General features: G+C 39.9%; 1 protein-coding gene across 2 annotated transcripts; it reads right to left on the bottom strand.

The window, feature by feature from the left end:
- Positions 1-7,094: 7,094 nt before the first annotated feature.
- On the bottom strand, positions 7,095-8,977 carry LOC130461050 (uncharacterized). Of its 2 annotated transcripts, none has more exons than XM_056828937.1 (3): positions 8,548-8,977; positions 7,687-8,181; positions 7,095-7,396 (listed from the first exon to the last, which is right to left on the bottom strand). In XM_056828937.1, exons 1-3 carry the CDS (start codon positions 8,780-8,782, stop codon positions 7,353-7,355), a joined length of 774 nt encoding a protein of 257 aa, XP_056684915.1. In that variant the 5' UTR covers positions 8,783-8,977; the 3' UTR covers positions 7,095-7,352. The 2 variants fall into 2 exon arrangements, with proteins under 2 accessions (XP_056684915.1, XP_056684916.1); XM_056828938.1 differs by having other exon boundaries at positions 7,789-8,181.
- Between the last annotated feature and the right edge of the window lie 11,655 nt (positions 8,978-20,632).

The following is a 20,632-nucleotide window of genomic DNA, read 5'->3' as shown; positions in this document are numbered from 1 at the left end:
TTGAGCAACGACTGATTTTGAATAGTTTGCTTAGAAGCTTGATAGGGTTCAGGCCCATTCATGAAGTGGGCTCAAACATCGTGCCCTTTCGATTGTTCAAACATTTGCTTCGAGATTTTTTTTATTTTGCTATGGTTGTTTCGTAGCTTGGAGCTCCCAAGTATGCATGTTGGGATGCTTCCTTTTGGCGTACGATTTTTGTAGGTTCTTTCGAGAAAGATGCCTTGGGGTTCCGCTCGTGTAGGTGCGAGCTATCCCTTCCGTGGTAAGTAATATTTTGCTACCTTTAATCCTTAATGTAGAAGTCGTGTGGCTTGCATTTTGAATTTGGGCGATAAGTAGTCTTTGCCTCTTTTACACGTGCTCTTGGTCGTGCCTACATTAGTGCAACATGCCTTACTCTTCTTTTAGACTTGTACCGTGGGACGGTTGAACTTATGGTGCGACGTAGGCTTGTGTGGCCTAACGGCGTGTCTTAGAACATTCTTCCAGGTGTTGGGATATCATTTGCATTGGAGTATTTCATCATGCCTTGTTCAGGTGCTCGAATAAGTGTAGCACCTTCTGCGTGGGTTTGCACGGCTTATTACTTCGTTCGATGCGAGGATTCATAGGTGTTTCTTTCTTGTTTTTATATCAGGGCAAGATTTAGCAAGCAGAGATATTCAGCGCCCAGGCTGGGGCGTTAAAGATATCGGCGCCCAGCTCTGGGCGTTGAAAATGATTTCTGGGCAGAACTTTGACAGTTTTTTTTTTGTTTTTTTTCTTTCGCTTTTGCTTTGGAACGATGTAGACTGTGTAACGGGCGCTTTATAGGGCGAGCGTTATGTGCAGTGGTTTGATCGGAGTTTTGGTGACTCGCGATTTTCAATTACCCTTGTTAGTGGGGCGATTTTATATACTCTAAGTAGTGCTTAGAATTTGGGAGGGGTTGTAGCCATTCTAAGGTTCGTTTTACACGATTAAAGCTTAAGATTGAGCCCCTATGACATATGTATAGCATTAGCGTCGAGAATTTGCGATGAAATCATCATTTCGAGCATTTTTAGAGTGTTTTTCTCAAGCCCCCAACTGTAGCTACGGGATTGGCTTGGTGCTATAATGCCTTGCATACGTTTTTGTGCATTCATGGTGATATGGATCATGAATAGTTTGAACCAGACTCGTTTAGTGCGGGGTATGTTCGAGTAGTGATTTGCTACTTCTCTTGTAAATGTCGTATTGTGTGACATTGCCATGGTCAAGGTAGTCACATGTTGAAGTGTGCCTTGACTAAAAGCTAGGTGCCTTTCTTTACCCATAATCATATTTAAAAATCTTTTTGACTCACTTGCAACGTTGAGATGGACGCACACTAAGCTTAAACCAACGACACTTTATTTGTCCGAAGAAGTCTTAAAAATCATTTGAAAATTATTTAAAATCCGAGTCCTACTGTGTACAATCCGAGGTGTCCTAAGTAGATTGACTTATAGAAGGGTTCGTACAGGATTACATGAGTGAATCAAAATACTGTTACGATTTTTGGAATGCTGTCTAAGGATTTGCTGGAAGCCAGGGTGCAGGCGTCAAGATATACTTGTGCCCGTTTGGCATGTGCTTTAGGCTTTTAGGGCCATCTTTTCCAGAATTGCGGGAATATAAACCGTTTTCAAATTGACTTAGATTTACTTGGTGTATGTCTGCACAAAAGGTCAAGGTATACTTAGTTCTTTCCCTAGCTCTTTCATTTCACTTTTTAGCCCCCAGTTGCTGTTATGTCTTCCCATTAATGATGCTTTCAGATTTCGATTTTAGATGCCCATGTCATATTCCTGAGTAGGGTGAGCCTTGGTTAAGTGCCAAGTCCTAATGACAATGTACCATTTTTTTTTATTTTTTTTCAAAGGGGATTAACAAGCATTTGAATTACCATGAACGGGTGCCCTGAGTTCGAAGGAACGATGGGGCGATGCCGTAGAACAATCCTCTTTATTGCAAGCTTACTGCCCTTACTACTTGTTGGCGATCATGACTGTGTCTAGTGGTGAAAGAAGGTCTTTAAGCGAACGACTATATCTAGTGGTGAAAGAAAGTCTTTAAGTGAGTTAGTTCGCTTTAGGGAGGGTCAAGTCGAGTACTTTAGAGGTCATGGACGCTTGCGTTAGCCCCCATTCAATTGAGGCAGAGTGATCTTTTGAGTCTTGGCTAAGTGCCTAGGAGTGTGAGTGCTCCTTCTGGCAAGGGTACGTGCCCTTATTATTTTTCGATGTGTGCTCATTAATTTGGCATCTTGGTGACTTGGATTCTTCCTTTGACTTAAATTTTTCTTTCGACTTGGGTTGCAAGTAATTAAATTTCAATAAGGGACTTCTATTTTTATTCTTGTTATTCTATAGGCTTTAATATTTTTGCAAATTGGTTGGACCGAATCATGGATTGCCTACGTATCCGCCTTAAATAGGTTTAATTTGGAATCAGGTCTTGCGTAGTTCTTAGCCTAGAAAATGGTTTCATAGAATGCCGATTTTAAACAAGTATGTTCTGAGGTGGAAACATATTATTTGAAACGGTAGAATAAGTGAAGTTTATTATTATTTAAATCTGCTGCCTTGCCGTAAGCCAAAAAATTTGTTTTATATTTTTGAGTACATGTATTTTCTTTTCATGTGTTTTCTTTTTGGTACGTATACCTGAATACGTGTTGTACCCCTCCAAGTGTTCGTTATTTTTCCGTGCATGTGCGGATAAAATGACGAGCACTTCTGGACAAATTTTTCAGCAAGCAGAGAGATTCGGCGCCCAGGCTTGGGCGCTAAAGATTTCGGCGCCCAGCTCTGGGCGCTGAAAATGGTTTCTGGGCGGATATTTTTTGGTGCGCTAAATGCTTCTTTATTTTTCTTTTTAGACTAACTTTAGAGGCGCTTTTGCAAAGTTTCTTTTTTATTATTCACATTTTATTAATTTTTTTTGCACTTTTCATTTGTTTCCTTTTTTTTTGTTTGTGACTCAAGACGGCTTGAAAGATGGGTTGAATGAGATAGGAGAATTTGTATAGGTGTTGGTCAAGCATGAGGATTATATCTGCTAGGGCTCACAATTTGCAGCTTCGTGCTAGTGTCACGAGTTTACATCAACCAAGGCCAATGAGCAGCATGGGGACGGCTCAAGGGTATATCAACAGGATGTATCCACACAAGTTATATGGTCATTATGCTAATGGTGGTATAAGAGCAGGTTTTGAAAATAAGGGGTATGACGCACGTGTCAATGGCCGTGCGTGGTTTGCGGTTGACAACGAGTTCAAGAACAAGAGTCGAGGTAATGGTTTCTTGGGTCATGGCAATGAGAACATGGATAGGTTAAAATGAGCTGAGCAGGGACCCTAGAGCGAAGGCGTCTAAGAGCATAAGGATTGGAAAGGGTAGACATCGTAGAATTTTATGATTTGGATTGGTTGACTCAATTCTTTTCCTTCATTTACTTAGGTAAATGTTGCACTACGGGATAAGTATTCCCTGGCTTGCTCTTTTCGCTCTCCCTTTTCTCTTTCTATTTTTTCTTTCTTTTTTCTTGGGATTCCTCCCCAACATAAATTCTTCAATTTTTAATTTGGGCTAAAAGGTAGATGGTTGTGGTCTTTGAGTCACGAGGCGAGACTGAGTGAGCCTCGTTTGGTAGGCCTATAGTGGACCTTTAATTTTAGTAGGCCTAGGGTGGACCTTTAAATTGTCTTACTTTGCAAGCGTATTTAGTCGTTTCTTAAAATATGCAAATAGCATAGATTCAAAATGTTGTTTTTACCTTATTGAATTTTAACGAAAGAATTACATCGAAAGTAATTTTTGCTTCTTTTTCAGATTCCAGTTTCTCGGATTTTAACTGGAAGTTGTGATTTAGACTCAAACTTTCATTAATCTTTCTGATTATAACCCGTGTATGAATACGAGGAGGTGGCCTAGACTCAAAATAATGACGTGGCGTGAGCCTATAACACTTGACCAAGCGACTCTCAGACTTAGGCTAATTGGACCATAACTTTCGTTGGTTGACACTTTAGATTTTAACCCTTGGGTGTTCATTTGTCATGCGCCATTTTGCTTAATGTTGGCAAGGTAGTTAATTGGGAGATCGAATTTTTATTTTTGCAAGGCTAGAATCATTAGTGCGGCTTCTCTCTCAGTGTGTATTTCTTTTATCCCAATGGTAGCCTTATGGTATGCCGATTTGGGTATTTTCATGGTTGGTCATGTTGCATTCATGGAAAATCTTTTAGTCCGTACTTAGTAGTATTTCAAGGAGTGAGTGACTCGAGAGGACTATGATAGTCGTGACCCAATGTGATCCTAAGCCTTGAGGCCATTAATTTTTGCTAACGGTATTGACACCTTAGGTTCACTTTGGGGTTTGTGCGACTATGGGGGAATGATTTTCAGAATGTGGCCGTTTCCATTTTGCAAATACTTGAATTAAATAATATGTTCTTTTTATTGGTGAGAGAGAGTATTGAGGCCGTAGACTCTTAGCAAGGGATGACAATTACATATGGGTGCTTATTGATTTAAATGTTAGGACGGGAGACTCAATATGTTTTAACCTTTTAGCTTGCAGAACGACACCAAGCATTAGGACCGATTCTATGGATAAGACAACTAAGACTTAGGATTTGGATTGTACTTTGGCATAGCCTAGTCTAGACTCGGATTTATTTGAACATTTATTTTTTTCTTGAAGACTTTATTCGGACATTATTTTTTGAGTATTTTGCCCATGTGACATTCAAGGTCGTTTAATTAGCATGCTCGGTTTTGGTGCCGAGCATTGTCGTCGTAGGAGGCCTAACAACGACACAAAGAGTTATTTATTTTTATTTTTTTAGTCGCTTTTAAAATCGAGTGCCTTTTCATACGCCCTCGCAGCAATTTTTTTTCGAAAAGTTTTTTTTTTGCTACGTATTTTCTTCACGCGTGGGCACCGAGGCTGCTGTGCCTGACCAAAAGGCCAGGCAGCAACTTCAGCGCCCAGCAGTGGGCGTGAGAAATTGTGGCGCCCAGCCAGGGGCGTTGAAAATGCGTCCCTGGCTGGTTCTCGTTTTCTGTTTGTGTCTACTTTTTGTTTATGCGACTTCGATTTAGCGTGCTTGCCTAGTAACGTCCTTACGCGTTGTGCAGCGTTTGTGGGATTCGTTACAGGCCATCCCGAGCGTCGCTTATTTTTGTGGCGATCGTTCGGGTTTGCGGAACACGTATTTCGGTATAACTCTTTGGCAAATTGGTTTATGAATGTTTGGGCAATTTTTAAGGTCGTTGGTTTTCTAGCGTTATTTGTCACACACAATCACATAATTCGCTACACATAACTAACATTACATCATGAGGCAAAGTAATAATATGTCATGTAGTTTATGATAGGCTTCTATGGGTAGTATTTGCGCCTGGCTTAGTACCGCTTCTATCGTAGATCCAACACATGCCCCGGTCGAGGTAGTGTCTTCAACAGACGAATTTCGCCCAAGAGGCCAACCCGCATGTGCAAGCCAATGGGGCATGCAGGCGAGAGGGACCTAATGAGCGAGCGATTGGGTTCGGGATAGGTGTACTACCTGCACAAGTACCGAGTGGGCAACATGCGCGGCGTATGCACCCCCCTATTGGCGAAAAAGAGGTATCCTTAGTCCCAACTCCCGAGGGAGCCGAGATTCGTTATGAGGTTCTGCCCGTTCACATTAATATGCTGATTTTCAGGTCGTCCCAACTTGATGGGGAAATAAACGCGGGGTAGGATCGTTTCACCCTTCGGCTATTTTGATTACCTACAAGCACGAGTATTTCCTTCACTATCCCCAGTGGAGTCGCCACTGTGAGGGGGTCGAAAAAGCGCGAGGCTAATGCGTGACCTCGTCCCTCGTGGGTGTGACGATTCTTTTATTCAATCAAGTGTAATTGGATTTCCTGTGAGTATACACCCAATTGACTAGTAATATAGGAGTCGCCATTCAGTTTTTAACGACAATGAGAAAAACTGACAAAACCCGATTATCGTGACATAAAGGGAGTGCAACTATGTTTGACCACGACGGCCATAGGTTCCCTTGTGATCCCTGGTGTGGGGATCTCTCAACATACACCCGCAAGGTAGAGATTGAGGGTTCGGGGGACTGTAACTACCGAGAGGAGTACTTCGCTCGTCGATAACTCCAGAGGCAGGATATCCTTACTAGCTCAGCATAAATAATTGAAGGGACATGCGTTAACTATTAAACTAATCTGAGTTGATTTTAGCAATATGCAACATATAATACTAGATCGATCGCGATTATCTGATTTAAATAGCATTAAGGGACCTAGCATGATAATCCAATTTCCCAAAAATATTATATTTGTTAGGCGTGATAGAACAATCAGATTTAGTTATTTTAACAGTTCACAAAAAGGGCGAGGAAAGCAGTTGAATCATCGAAAAGGGACACATTACGACGCACCCTTGAGAGGTGCGTCACGGTTCTCAGAAAACTAACCACTTTGACTTTGCTATTTCTCCTTTTTTATTTAACGAATCTCAATTATGGGATAGGATACGTTCTGTTCGATTTATGGATCGATTGCGACAGAACGCGTGAACAATTTCGCAGCGAGAGGCTTAGGCTGAGGGTTGGAGTCAATACTCAGAATATAATTGTGTTGTGTGTGTTCTTTTCACGTCAAACTTAGGGGTCTATTTATAGGAAAAAGTGGCGTAGAAAGATAGTTTTTCAGGAATTTGAATACGAAATGGATTAGGAAAAGAATCCGTCCCAGGTATTTTCGGCGCCCAGCTCTGGGCGTCAAAGATTTCGGCGCCTAGGGCTGGGCGTTGAAAATAGGGTCTGGCAGAATTCTTTGTCAGATTGGACTCTAGAGTACGGAGTTCATTAAGAGACTTAATCCGAGTTATTTGGTGCGTATCAATTTACGACGGAATGCGTCTGGGCCCTTTACGAACTCTAGGTTCGTTATGAGTTTAATTAATACGTTAACTCTTTTATCGAACTGCGATATGAATAGAATTCCTTTTACAATTTCTATTTCTTTTAGGATTTATGTTGGAGTGCAACACCTAATTCTAACAGGTTTCTATCTTTTTATTCTTACTACTTTTAGCAACTACCCTTTGCGGCAGTTACTATTTTTCGCAGGTTTCCATAAATAGCAGGTTTCGGGTGAAATGAAAAGGGGAATTGAGATTCGTTATTTTATAGGAGATGCGTTGTCAAGTGGAGATTTACGTTTTCATCATCGAACATTCCCTTTCGGGAATGGGGACAAAAGTAGGTGTCTACAACTGCTCCTTGATTTGCTTGAATACTAAGAATCTTCCAAAACCAATAGACCCCGTCACACTGCACCCCCGCTCCAATCAGGTTCCTCAAAGTGTGGTCCTGAATAACACATAGCTTGTTAGTGCAAAGAATAGTATAACGTTGTTTTTCAAGTAACTGAGACACTGATAGCAAATTCCAAGTAAGAGAAGGAACGTATAAAACATTATGTAACACCAAATCTTGGCTTAAATGAACTGTCCCCTCCTTTGTAGCAGTGGTGTGCTTTCCATTTGGTAAACCGACATGAGAATTCGGAATATCAACCATATTAACAAATAATTTAATGTTACCCGTCATATGGTTAGAAGCTCCAGAGTCAATAATCCAACAATCAGTAAACTTCTTACCATTCAAATGTTCATTAGTGGACTTAGCACCATCGACAACAGACATGAGTTGAACGAATTGAGAATCACTGAGAGTAGGAACACTTTGGCGATCTGACTCACCAAGGGGCTGTGAAGAGGAAGCATCACCAGTTCGTGTACCTGTATTGCCGGTAAAGCCACCACAGCCTCGTCCACCACGCCCACCAGAGCGTCCACCGCGACCACCAGTACGGCCGCCACGTCCTCCAACCCACCAATCTGGGTATCCATGGAGCTTGAAACACCGAGCCTTTTCATGGCCCTTTTCACCACAATGAGAACAGACTCGCGACTCGTCTCCAGTAGCCGTCTTTCCAAAAGGAACAAGACGACCACTAGCCGAACCACTTGCTGCAAAACCAACATTGTCAGGCCGAGCTTCTTGGGCCTCGACAACAGTATGGTGGCGCTCATCAGTAGCTACCTTAGCATAAGCAATATTCAAAGAGGGAAAAGGGTCCATCATTAAGAGACCTGAAACAACAACAATGTATTTTCTAGCATCAAGACCAATAAGAAACTGATGCAATTTTTCAGTTTCATTAATCTTGACATACTCAGCAGCAGCAGAGCATGAACAATTTGGTGATTTGACATAGCTAGCCAATTCATCCCATAGCTGTTTCAAATCACTATAATAATCAACAAGAGGCCTGTCACGTTGTTTGCAATCAACAATTTGGTTTTTAATTTCATGAATACGTGGACCATTTCCGAGTGAGAAACGATCATGAAGATCATCCCACATGGTTTTAACTTTATCAGGCAAAGAAACAGTAGAACGAATTGAAGCATCCAAAGTATTATAAATCCAAGCAACAAGCATAGTGTTTACAATACCCCATTGTTCGTATTCTTCGGATGTCGGTTCAGGTTCGAAGATGGTGCCATCAATAAACCCCAATTTGTTCTTGGCTTTCAGATTATTGCGGAGAGATCGCACACACTGGTCGTAGTTGTTTCCCCTTAGTAGAATAGGGCTAATCACAGTACCCGTACCCTCAGATGGATGAAGATAATATTTAGAGAAAGCTTCATAGCGAGGTTGTGTAGGTTGCTTCTCTTCGTCGCCCATTGCAATCAAAAGGCAGACATCAAATAATTGCACAAATATGTAGAAGAAGAACCAAAAAAAATACACAGGATCGAAAAGAAAAAAAAATCTAAATTTTAGAAAGCTTTGATACCATGTTAAACAATAGGAAATGTGGAGAAAGGCTTGGTTTGTATTTCATAGCAACAGCAAAATATATATACAGTTACAAGGAAAAGTAACCGCTCAATTGGAATTTGGAATCCAAGAGCCTATACATAATTATACATAAATATCACATAAATATCATATTGATATCACATTAATATTTGTAACTCCCAATACATGTCCCCAAAATTGTAAAGGAAGTTCGGCTTGACCCATCATTGACCTGACCATATCGACTAAGGTCTTGTTTCTCCGTTCCGAGACTCCATTCCATTGAGGTGTCCCCGGAGCAGTCAATTCAGAAAGAATACCGTATTCTTTTAGATGGTCATCAAACTCGTGGCTAAGATATTCACCTCCTCGATCCGATCTTAGAGATTTGATTTTCTTGCCATGTTGATTCTATACTTCATTTTGAAATTCTCGGAATTTCTCAAACGATTCAGACTTGTGTTTCATTAAGTAAATATAGCCATATCTACTGAAATCGTCCGTAAACGTTATGAAATAGCTGAACTCACCTCTAGCTTTCGTACTCATAGGCCCACATATGTCCGTATGTATTATCCCTAGTAGTTCGCTTGCTCTTTCACCTACCTTTGAGAAAGGTTGCTTTGTCATTTTGCCAAGTAAACAAGATTCGCATTGATCAATCTTCTCTAAGTCGAATGATTCTAGAATTCCCTTTCGTTGAAGTAATTCCATGCGCTTTGTGTTTATATGGCCTAATCGACAATGCCACGGAAATGTGAGATCCGAATCACCAGTTTTAGCCTTTTTAGTATTTATGTTATATATGTGTTTGCTCGTATCTAGCACATATAGACCATTTTCTTGTTGTGCTGAACCATAAAACATTCCATTCAAAGCAAAAGAACAACTATTGTCTTTAAATTGAAAACTAAAACCTTTAGAATCCAAACTTGAAACGGAAATAATGTTTCTGGTGATACTAGGAACATAGTAACAGTTTTCTAGTTCCAAAACAAAACCACTAGGCAAAGAAATAAAATAAGATCCTACGGCTAATGCAGTAATCTGTGCTCCGTTTCCCAGGCGTAGATCCATATCGCCTTTATCAAGCCTTCTACTTCTCCTTAGTCCCTGCGAATTGGAACATAAGTGTGAGCCACAACCAGTATCTAATACCCAAGAAGTAGAATTAGCAAGATTACAATGTATAACATACATACCTGAAGTAGAAGCAACGTTCCCGTTCTTCTCATCTTCCTTTTTCTTCAAGCAATCCCTCTTCCAATGCCCCTTCTTCTTGCAGTAGAAGCATTCAGAGTCGGCAGGAGAACGAGTCACCCTCTTCTATTTACCAGAACTGGTGTAATACCTCGTATTTTTCTATTATTATAAATATATTTTATTATATTTATAAAGCATTTCGTTGTATTTTTACAAAGAAATTTCATTTAATGAGAATTAAATGCGCTTTTTATTTTTAATTAATTTAAATATTAATTATTTCGAAAACCGTATTTTATTAAATAAATTCATGTCGGGAATTGTTGGGTCGTATTTCAAAAACGAATTTAATAAACTTAAAGCCCGGTCGTTTTGTTTTAATTAAACCCAACAAAGCTTGCAAGGAAATTAATGAACTAAGCCCGAAAGCAAGCCCAACTCAAAATTACCCTAACCTAGCCAACAAGGGAGAGAAAAACTATAAATAGACCCTCTAATAAAACCCTCACAAGAATTTTCAGCACTCCCTCTCTCTCCTCACTTCCTCTCTCCTTGCGGCACACCCACACACCCCTCTCGTCCGACCCTTTCTTGCAGCCCAAGGCACGAGCATTGCTCGAGTGCCTTGCCTTGCCTCGCCCCGCAGCCCCGCAACGCCCGTGTTGCTGCTGCCTTGTGCGCCCAGCACTCGCGTGCTCCCTCTCTTACCCAGCGCGCCCCGCGTTCCCTCGCAGCCCGCAGCCCAGCCTCGTGTTGTTGCTACTGCTGTTGCCATCGCCGAGCACTCGCGTGCGTCCCTGTCGACGCCCCTCGCTGCGCGCTGCACTGCTGCAGTGCGTGTGCGTGTGTTGTTGCGTTGATTGTTCGACGCACACGCACACAACACAATTAATTGTTGTGTGCGGGTGTTTTGTTGAATTGGGACAATCAAATTATGTTTTTAAAAATATTACTTTTCAGTTTTAAATTGATTTAATTATTGTGATTAAATTTAATTATTTGATTGTTTAGATTAATTAAAACGGTTATGAACACCGTCTTGGGTTAGTATTGTGTTTTAATTAAAGAGATTAGTTTTGATGATTTAAATTATGATTTTTCAGATTTAATATGTTTATAAAGTGTTGATTTTTAAAGTCAAAACATGTTTTTGGATTAAACTATTGCTAGGGTTTTGGTTTCAAATTAATTAAGCAATTGATTTACACAATTTAATGAAAATTTAAATTATGGGAATCAATCAAAATTTTCAGAATGTTTATTAGCTTTAAAAGGATGGTTTTTGAGAGTTTTTAAGTTTATGTTTTTATGCTAGGACTTGAGTTGACTATTTGAGACTATTAAATTACCAATTAACGAATGAATTTTAATTAAACTAAGGGTTTTAGTTTCTTAAATAGTTGCTGGAAATTTAGTAAACATGGATAATAATTTAGTTCTCTTATTTGTTTTATAGGAGTTGATTTCTAGTGAGTCGTGATTCGCACAGTGGCCCCCGTACTTAGGTATTCCAGGTACGTACAAGACTAGGGTGACCACCCATCCCTTGAGGACTTTGTGAAGTGTTTTGAATGCGAATCATGTGAACTTATATGTTGGAAATTCATGTTTGATGATTGGGAATGAGTATGTTATTATGAATTCATGTTTAATGTTGAGATCAAGCATGTTATTATTATTGTTGAATCTATGTGAACGAGCATGTTATGAATTGAATTATGCTTTATAGTTTCTACTGAACTATCATGTTATGGACTTTTATAATCGTTGAATTATGTCAAGCATGTTGTTCAAGTTGGTTTGCATGTATGAGTAGTGCGCATGCAAGTTGTTGTTATTATTATTATGCTATAGTACAGGATGTCTAGCATGATTATTGAGCCAGTCGAATATTGCCAGTGAGCAATATATATTCTACCAAAGGGGTGGAATATGTTAGAGAGTCTATGTGAATTGAATTAAGGACAATTCGTGGTAAGGGCACACCCCGCTTGTTAATAGGCAATGTCGGGTTATCTCAAACAGTGTTTTTGAGAAGGAACAATGGGAGTAATTTCACTTGAGTCTATGTTTCATCACAAGTCCTAAAGAAGTAAAATAATGAAGTGTCATTGTGGAATTGTTTAATTGTTCTATTGTTTGTATGTTGTGTCTTGAGTCGCCTTGAACATAATATACTAATTAACGTAAAGTGTAACCCAAAGAGCTTCAAAACTTTTGGAACGTATATACCTTGAGTATGAACAATGGGGGGAGTCTTGCCGGAAAACTTGTACTCCTAGAATGATACAAGACGTTGTTTCATTCTCTTTTATGCCGTTGTGCATTGGAATTCCTGTCGGTATGGCCCGACTGTCGGTAGTAGCCCGACTTATTTTTGGTGTATGGTTGGCTCCCATCACCCTTTCTTTCCTTTTGAGGATACTTTACTTTACCCGTTCGAAGCTACTTTTATTAAACTGTGAGTCAAGAGTCGTGTCTCGTGTCGAGTCTTGTCTCCATGTTTACTTGTTTATTTTATGGCTTTTGCATGTGGATTATTTAATTGTCGAGTGAAGCATGTTAGGATAGAATGTTATTCTAGCTTGTCCGTACTCAGCTTTCGCTGACTTCGTGCTTCATGTCTTCCGGTCATGGCCTTTGCCTTAATGACTCTATGATGATCCATCAATTGCATTTGCGTTGTTGGGGAGTAGATTTTCAATAAAGCAGGTTTGTAGAGATAACTTGCGGGAGCAGTTATCATGGTATTCGAGTGGAGAGTTTTATGCTTCCGTAATTTTATAAATTCTAGTTTTATGTATAGTCATGACTAATACTACTATTTTCAGTTAATGGATTTTCAAACGGTTTGTTTTAGTTTGGGCCTCAACGGTTCCAACTTGTTTTAATTACCATTAACTATTTATTTAATATATTTTGAAAGTTAGTTAATTCCGCTGCGTAATTCTGTTAAATAGCCTTAGCCGTTATCACGGTGGCGGTAATATCCTGGTAATTCCTGTGTTTTAAGTTGGAAAATGTTTTATATAAAGCAAGGAATTATTAGGGTGTTACAAAGTGGTATCAGAGCTCTAGTTTGAGAGCTGCTTTGCATTAATTAATAGTGCAAAGTGGTAAATCCTTAAACTACGATTGCGGAACTTTAGGATTTTCGAAAACTATTTTCCTAAAGTGAAAACGTTATTTATGAGTACTCAAAATTTAGAAAAGCCAAATACCAATTATTTCTAGTGTTTGAAAACTATTTTAAATTTCGAATTATTCTTCGAATTTCCGAAATATTTTCGGATTTTTCAAAAAAAAAAAAATATTAATAATAATTTTTATTTTCTTTCGGATTTTCCGAATTTTCGAAAAAATAAATAAATAATGTATTCTTTCGAAAATTCCGAATTAATTATTTAATTATTTATTTAATTCTTTTAAAGTATTTTTGAAAATAATCGAATTAATTAAATTATTCGATTAATTATTTTAAATTTACGATTTTAATTTCTAATAATTTCGCGTATATTTGAAGTTATTTATTTAAATTAATTTCGAAATTTTTTAAATTCTTTTCTAAGTGAGGAATGGGTAGAATAGAAGGGTTAATTAATCTAAGTATGTGTTGTCTAAGTATGCCTTTCTAATCAAGTGTATATGTGTTTATGCCTTGATGTTATGATCTTTTAATTAAAGTTTGATCATGTTTTGGTTGCTTTATGTGATTAATTGCATCACGAATCATGATTAAGCATGTACTTGTGCATTGAAAATTGTATGGCTCAACGAACTTACTTTGTTTTGGAACACTTTTAGTAAGACTCTGTAGTTGTTAACTTTCAGGATTAAGATATTGATTTCAAAGTACGCAAATCTAGGAAACCTAGAGAAGCTAGACTGTGAGACCCCACACATTTATGTCAAGAAGATTGAGTTTGCCTGCAATTACTTTGCTTCAGTGCAGAACCTACTTGAGTTGAGAAAGAAAGATGTTATGGTAGAGATGGTTATTCATTGCTTACCTTCCAGGAACCCATACATAGAGCTTAAGAATCGATTTCGGGATATGCATATGGAAAATGGTATTCCTAATTACTACAAGTATGGTACTCCAGATGGTAGATGGAGATATGATTTGGAGATTATGACTACAGTTATAGAGTTAGCAGAGGAATGTTTTGTGGATGGCAAGATGGTGTCAAGTGTTCACAATGTAGGAGTATATCATGATACAGAGACTCAGATGGATGAGGACAGTGATGATGATGTTGTTGAGATTGAGAACCCTAACCCTATCATTCCTGAACCCACTATTGAGATCTCCAGTGACACAGAAATTGAACCTGAAGTTGACAATGATGAGGTAAACAGTGTGCAACAGCAAAACAATGAGGATATGAAGTATGAGTCTGATCCAGAGGAAGACTTTGATGACTTTGAAGACTATGAGCCCTCTTCACCTGTTTGTAAGGGTGGTTGGATAGTAAAGTAGCATTTTAAGCTTTTGTAATAGCTAGTACTAGATTTAGTGAATCAATAAAGTAGTACACTACTATTTATGGTTTTAGTAGTTCAGTTTTGTGGTTTTCCGAATAAAGTACGATCCAAAGGATGTATTATTTTTCCATTGAAGCAATAAAATCTAGAATTCCTTCTTATATCCTTAATTCTAAGTCTATACTATCTTTGAGCGGTTATCGCGAAAGGAATTTTATGCATTTCTTCAATGAAATTGTACTTGCAAGGTGGTCCAATCCTTCACCACTTGAATTTTATGATGCGGACTAAGGGAAAAGCGACACATAAACAGGCGCCTATACGGTCTAGGGTCCGAAATTTTTTTTGTATGTGCACCAATTGAATGACTAGCTAGTGCAATGTGTTAATAAGGCAGTGTCCAACCTCAGTTGTTAAAGTTAGTCTTTTGTTTTATCCAGGAGAAGGGAAATGACTACCCAAGGAATTGCTGACGCGGTCAGGCAACTAGCTGAAGTAGTGCAGAACTTAACACAGGATAGGAATAACCAGGGAGTTGATCCAGCTGGTGAGATGTTTAAGAAGGTGGCCCAAAGTAAGCCTCCTTTGTACCAAGGGGAGATAGACCCAACTGTACTTGAAAACTGGCTAAGGGAGTCCGATAAGCTTATCGTAGCTGTCAATTGCCCAAAAAACCTCAGGGTTAATAGTGATGTGTATTACCTTAGGGGAGAAGCCGATCTATGATGGCAAAGATGTGAGAATGCTTTGAGAGCTACACCTGGATTTGGATGGGAATCATTCAAAGTAGCCTTAAGAAACAAGTTTTACCCACCATATCTGAAGAAGCAGAAAGCTCAAGAGTTCATCGAGTTGAAAATGGATGGTATGTCTGTAACAGAGTATTATTCGAAGTTCATCGAGTTGTCTAGGTTTGCACTGGAAGTGGTGGCAACGGAGGAGCTTAGAGCCTAGAGATTCGAGAGTGGATTGACTATGGACTTGCAACTAATGCTTGCTGGAGAAACCTTTACATCTCTTGACACCCTATATGGAAAAGATGCCCATCTGTATGGCCTGCAGCAAAGAAAGAATGGGATTGGTGAAAAGAGGAAGGATGTTGGCAACCATAACCAAGGTGGTGGTCAGCAAAACCAAGGGAATTTTAAGAAAAACAAGAGAAACAACCATTTCCAGTTCAAGGGAAACCATGGTGGAAATAGGAACAATTTCCACAATAACAATGGAGATAAAAATCAGTCTGCAGGGAATGGAACGAGAGTCTATGAGTGTAGACGTTGCCATACTAATCACCCAGGTCGAGACTGTAATGGAAACCAAGTTGTCTGTAGGTTTTGTGAGAAGCTAGGCCATAGAGAATTTGAGTGTTGGGCCAAGAATGGGAAACCCAACTAAGGTAACCAAGGAAACCGCCAGAACAACAACCGGAATAACCAAAACCGGAGTGGAGGAAATAATGGTGGAAACCAAAGGGGTAACCAGAATGGTAACAATGGTAATAATGGCCAGGGTAATGGAAAGCCCGGAGGGAACTATCAGCAAAATGGGAACCGAAATGCCAATGGAAATGCCAATGGAAGTGGCTATAACAAGGGAGTTGCCCAAGGGAAGCTGAATGTGATCACTAGGCAGGAAGCCGAAAACTCGTTTGACGTCATAGCTGGTACTTTTTCTATTAACGCCGTTTTAGTTAAAGTACTATTTGATTCTGGTGCGACTTATTCGTTTATATCAAAGGGTATCTTAGAGAAGTTAGAACTGGAAGAACCTGAAGAAATAGAAGTACCCATAGTGATACCAACAAGTGAGATCGTGAAATGCACTAAGATCCATAAGAATGTACCTCTAACCATAGCCAAGACCATATTCTTGTCTAGCCTAATTGAGTTTGAGTTAGGAGATTTAGATGTGATTTTGGGAATGGACTGGTTGGCCATGTTTAAATCTAAGATTGACTGTGAGAAGCAGAAGATTCACTTGAAGACTAGTCTAGGAAAGGTGGTATCGTATCGCCGTTTTGGGAAGCCTAGGAGTGTAGGAATCGTCACGGCAATGGAGCTCGTGAAATTAATACACAAAGGGAACCCTGTCTTCTTATGTAATGTGAGAGACCTAGACCATGTAATGAAAGAGCAACCAGGGGATATTGCAGTGGTGAGTGAATTCTTGGACATGTTTCCGGAGGAGATCCCGGGAATGCCGCCCAATCGACCAATCGATTTTACCATAGGTTTAGCACCGGGAACTGCACCAATCTTGAAATCCCCATACCGAATGGCTCCAGCAGAAATGAGTGAGTTGAAAGGTCAACTTGAGGAATTGCTAGAGAAAGGTTGTATTAGACCAAGTGCATCGCCTTGGGGAGCGTCAGTCTTGTTTGTGAAGAATAAGGACGGTAGCATGAGACTCTGTATAGACTACAGGGAACTCAATAAGGTCACAAAGAATAAGTATCCATTGCCTAGGATAAATGATCTATTTGACCAGTTGAAAGGAGCAGGAATGTTTTCGAAGATCGATTTGAGGTCGGGTTATCATCAGTTGAGAATCGCAGATCACGATATACCAAAGACTGCATTTAGGACTAGATACGGTCATTATGAGTTCACTGTTATGCCTTTTGGGTTAACCAATGCACCTGCGATCTTTATGGACTTAATGAACCGAGTATTCCATGCATTCTTGGACAAGTTTGTAGTAGTTTTCATAGATGATATTCTGGTCTACTCTAAGAATGAGGAGGATCATGCGGAACACTTAAGGTCAGTGTTGAGTACCCTTAGAGACAATCAGTTGTATACTAAATTCTCAAAGTGTGAATTCTGGCTAGAATGAGTTGCGTTCTTAGGACATTTTGTATCTAAGGAAGGAGTCGCAGTGGACCCTGAAAAGATAAAAGCGGTCAGTGAGTGGCCTACACCTAAGAGTGTCACCGATATTCGAAGTTTTCTTGGTTTAGCGGGTTATTATAGACGCTTTGTGCAAGACTTTTCTAGAATCGCCAAACCAATGACAACCTTGATGAAGAAAGAAGCGAAGTTTGAATGGAATGACCAGTGTGAGGAAGCGTTCCAAGCCTTAAAGACGCGATTGACAACCGCGCCAGTGTTAACTTTGCCAGTTGAGAGCGGTACTTATGATGTGTATAGTGATGCCTCTAAGAATGGTTTAGGGTGTGTGTTGATGCAGAACGGGAAAGTGATTGCGTATGCATCGAGGCAGTTGAAGCCATATGAATCCAATTACCCTACCCATGATTTAGAGTTAGCATCCATAGTGTTTGCATTGAAGATATGGAGACACTATCTATATGGTGTGAAATGTAGGATATTTACGGATCATAAGAGCTTAAAGTACATTTTCACACAGAAGGACTTAAATATGCGCCAACGAAGGTGGTTGGAATTTATCAAGGACAATGATCTGGATATTCAGTACCATGAGGGAAAAGCCAATGTAGTTGCAGATGCCTTGAGTAGGAAATCAAGTCATGGTGTGAATGCGTTAGTAGTTGCTAACGAGCTGTGTAAGGACATGCAGCGATTGAATCAAGAAATAGTGAGTGGAGAATGCCTTGAGAGTATGATGAATGCCTTAACCATCCAATTGTCAGTATTTGATGAAATCAGGGAGAATCAGGGTGGTGATCTTAAGCTAGAGCGGATCAAGGCAAAGGTTTCGCAAGGAAATGAGGTTGATTTTAAGATCCACGAGGATGGAAGTTTGAGGTATAAAGGACGTTGGTGTGTACCTCAAAAGTGTGATGAACTAAAGGAGAAGTTGATGAGAGAAGGTCACAATACGCCATATTCTGTTCACCCGGGAGGTGACAAGCTGTATAAGGATCTGAAAAAGGTCTATTGGTGGCCGAGGATGAAAAACGAAGTGGCTGAATTCGTGGCAAGGTTTTTGACTTGTCAGAAAGGTAAAATTGAGCATAGGAGACCTCAGGGAAAGGTCCATTCTTTAGAAATTCCGAGTTGGAAGTGGGACTGTATCTCAATGGACTTTGTCACTTGTTTTCCCAAGTCGAAAAGTGGAAATGACACCATTTGTGTAGTGGTCGATAGGTTGACTAAGTCAGCAGTGTTCATACCAATGAAAGAAACCTGGAAAATGGAACAACTTGCCAAAGCTTACGTCAAACATGTAGTGAGATTACATGGAGTTCCTAAGGATATCGTATCAGATTTAGATTCTAGGTTCCTTTCGAATTTCTGAAAAAGTGTGCAGAAGAACTTTGGTACCACATTGAAAATGAGTACATCGTTCCACCCAGCCACAGATGGACAAACCGAAAGAACTATTCAAACCTTAGAAGATATGCTAAGAGCTTGTGTGATTGATTTCCAAGGAGGATGGGAAGATAGCCTAGATTTAATTGAGTTTTCATACAACAATAGCTATCATGCCAGTATTGGAATGGCACCATTCGAAGCCCTGTATGGACGAAAATGTAGAAGTCCACTATGTTGGAGTGACATTAGTGAAACCGTTGTACTAGGTCCCCAATTGATAGAGGACACTATGAATCAGGTTAGAACTATTCAATCCAAAATCCAAGCCGTGCAAGATCGCCAAAAGAGCTACGCAGATTTAAAGCGTAGGGATGAAGAGTTCCAAGTAGATGACAAAGTGTTGTTAAAGGTTTCACCAATGAAAGGAGTGATGATATTTGGGAAGAAGGGAAATCTTAGCCCAAAATATATAGGCCCATATGAAATCTTAGAACGGATAGGGAAGGTAGCATATAGACTAGCCTTGCCCATGGATTTGCATAGAGTGCATAATGTGTTTCATGTGTCCCAATTGAGGAAGTATGTCCCGGATAAGTCTCATGTACTGCAACCGGAGACCATAGAGTTAGACCAAAGTTTGACCTTCGAGGAAAGACCTGTCAAGATACTTGATAGTAAGGTGCGTAGCACTCGAACTAAGGATGTTAAGATCGTAAAAGTGTTGTGGTCTAACCAAGAGTCTGAGGAAGCTACCTGGGAAGCGGAGGAGGAAATGAGAAAGAAATTTCCCGAGCTTTTTCTCGAGGTTAGTTGAGTTACGGGGCCATAACTCGTTTTCTTTAAGGGGGGTAGAGTTCGGTAGAATTTCGCGCTTTTTACCTTATTTACCCAATTTACCCTTAGGAATATGCTTGAATCGTTGCTTCTAGTGAAGTTTCACTGTTTATTGTCATGTTGAATTACTTAAAGAGTACAGCAACTAAAACTTTTTGCAAAGAAAACGCACTAAAGTCTCAAAATAGTCTCAAGTTTAGTTTTAAAATCGTGATTTCCGTGCCCAAGTTTCGGGACGAAACTTCTTTTAAGGAGGGTAGACTGTAATACCTCGTATTTTTCTATTATTATAAATATATTTTATTATATTTATAAAGCATTTCGTTGTATTTTTACAAAGTAATTTCATTTAATGGGAATTAAATGCGCCTTTTATTTTTAATTAATTTAAATATTAATTATTTCGAAAACCGTATTTTATTAAATAAATTCAAGGAATTTATTTTGACGGGAATTGTTGGGTCGTATTTCAAAAACGAATTTAATAAACTTAAAGCCCGGTCGTTTTGTTTTAATTAAACCCAACAAAGCTTGCAAGGAAATTAATGAACTAAGCGCGAAAGCAAGCCCAACTCAAAATTACCCTAACCTAGCCCACAAGGGAGAGAAAAACTATAAATAGATCCTCTCATTAAACCCTCACAAGAATTTTCAGCACTCCCTCTCTCTCCTCACTTCCTCTCTCCTTGCGGCACACCCACACACCCCTCTCGTTCGACCCTTTCTTGCAGCCCAAGGCACGAGCATTGCTTGAGTGCCTTGCCTCGCCCCGCAGCCCCGCAGCCCCGCAACGCCCGTGTTGCTGCGGCCTTGTGCGCCCAGCACTCGCGTGCTCCCTTTCTTGCCCAGCTCGCCTCGCGTTCCCTCGCAGCCCGCAGCCCAGCCTCGTGATGTTGATGCTGCTGTTGCCCTCGCCGAGCACTCGCGTGCGTCCCTGTCGTCGCCCCTCGCTGCGCGCTGCACTGCTGCGGTG

Source organism: Spinacia oleracea, chromosome 5 (genome assembly GCF_020520425.1).
Source record: "Spinacia oleracea cultivar Varoflay chromosome 5, BTI_SOV_V1, whole genome shotgun sequence".
NCBI classification, from domain to species: domain Eukaryota; kingdom Viridiplantae; phylum Streptophyta; class Magnoliopsida; order Caryophyllales; family Amaranthaceae; genus Spinacia; species Spinacia oleracea.
This window is presented reverse-complemented; position numbering and strand designations above follow the sequence as displayed.

What these genes read in the sequence shown, in the direction of transcription:
- LOC130461050 (XM_056828937.1), bottom strand. Translation starts at nt 8,782, where the DNA reads ATGGGCGACGAAGAGAAGCAACCTACACAACCTCGCTATGAAGCTTTC. An exon ending in CGAAGAATACGAACAATGGG is followed by an intron (nt 8,182 to 8,547) that starts GTATTGTAAACA and finishes TTGTTGTTTCAG; the next exon opens with GTCTCTTAATGATGGACCCT. An exon ending in CACTAATGAACATTTGAATG is followed by an intron (nt 7,397 to 7,686) that starts GTAAGAAGTTTA and finishes TGTGTTATTCAG; the next exon opens with GACCACACTTTGAGGAACCT.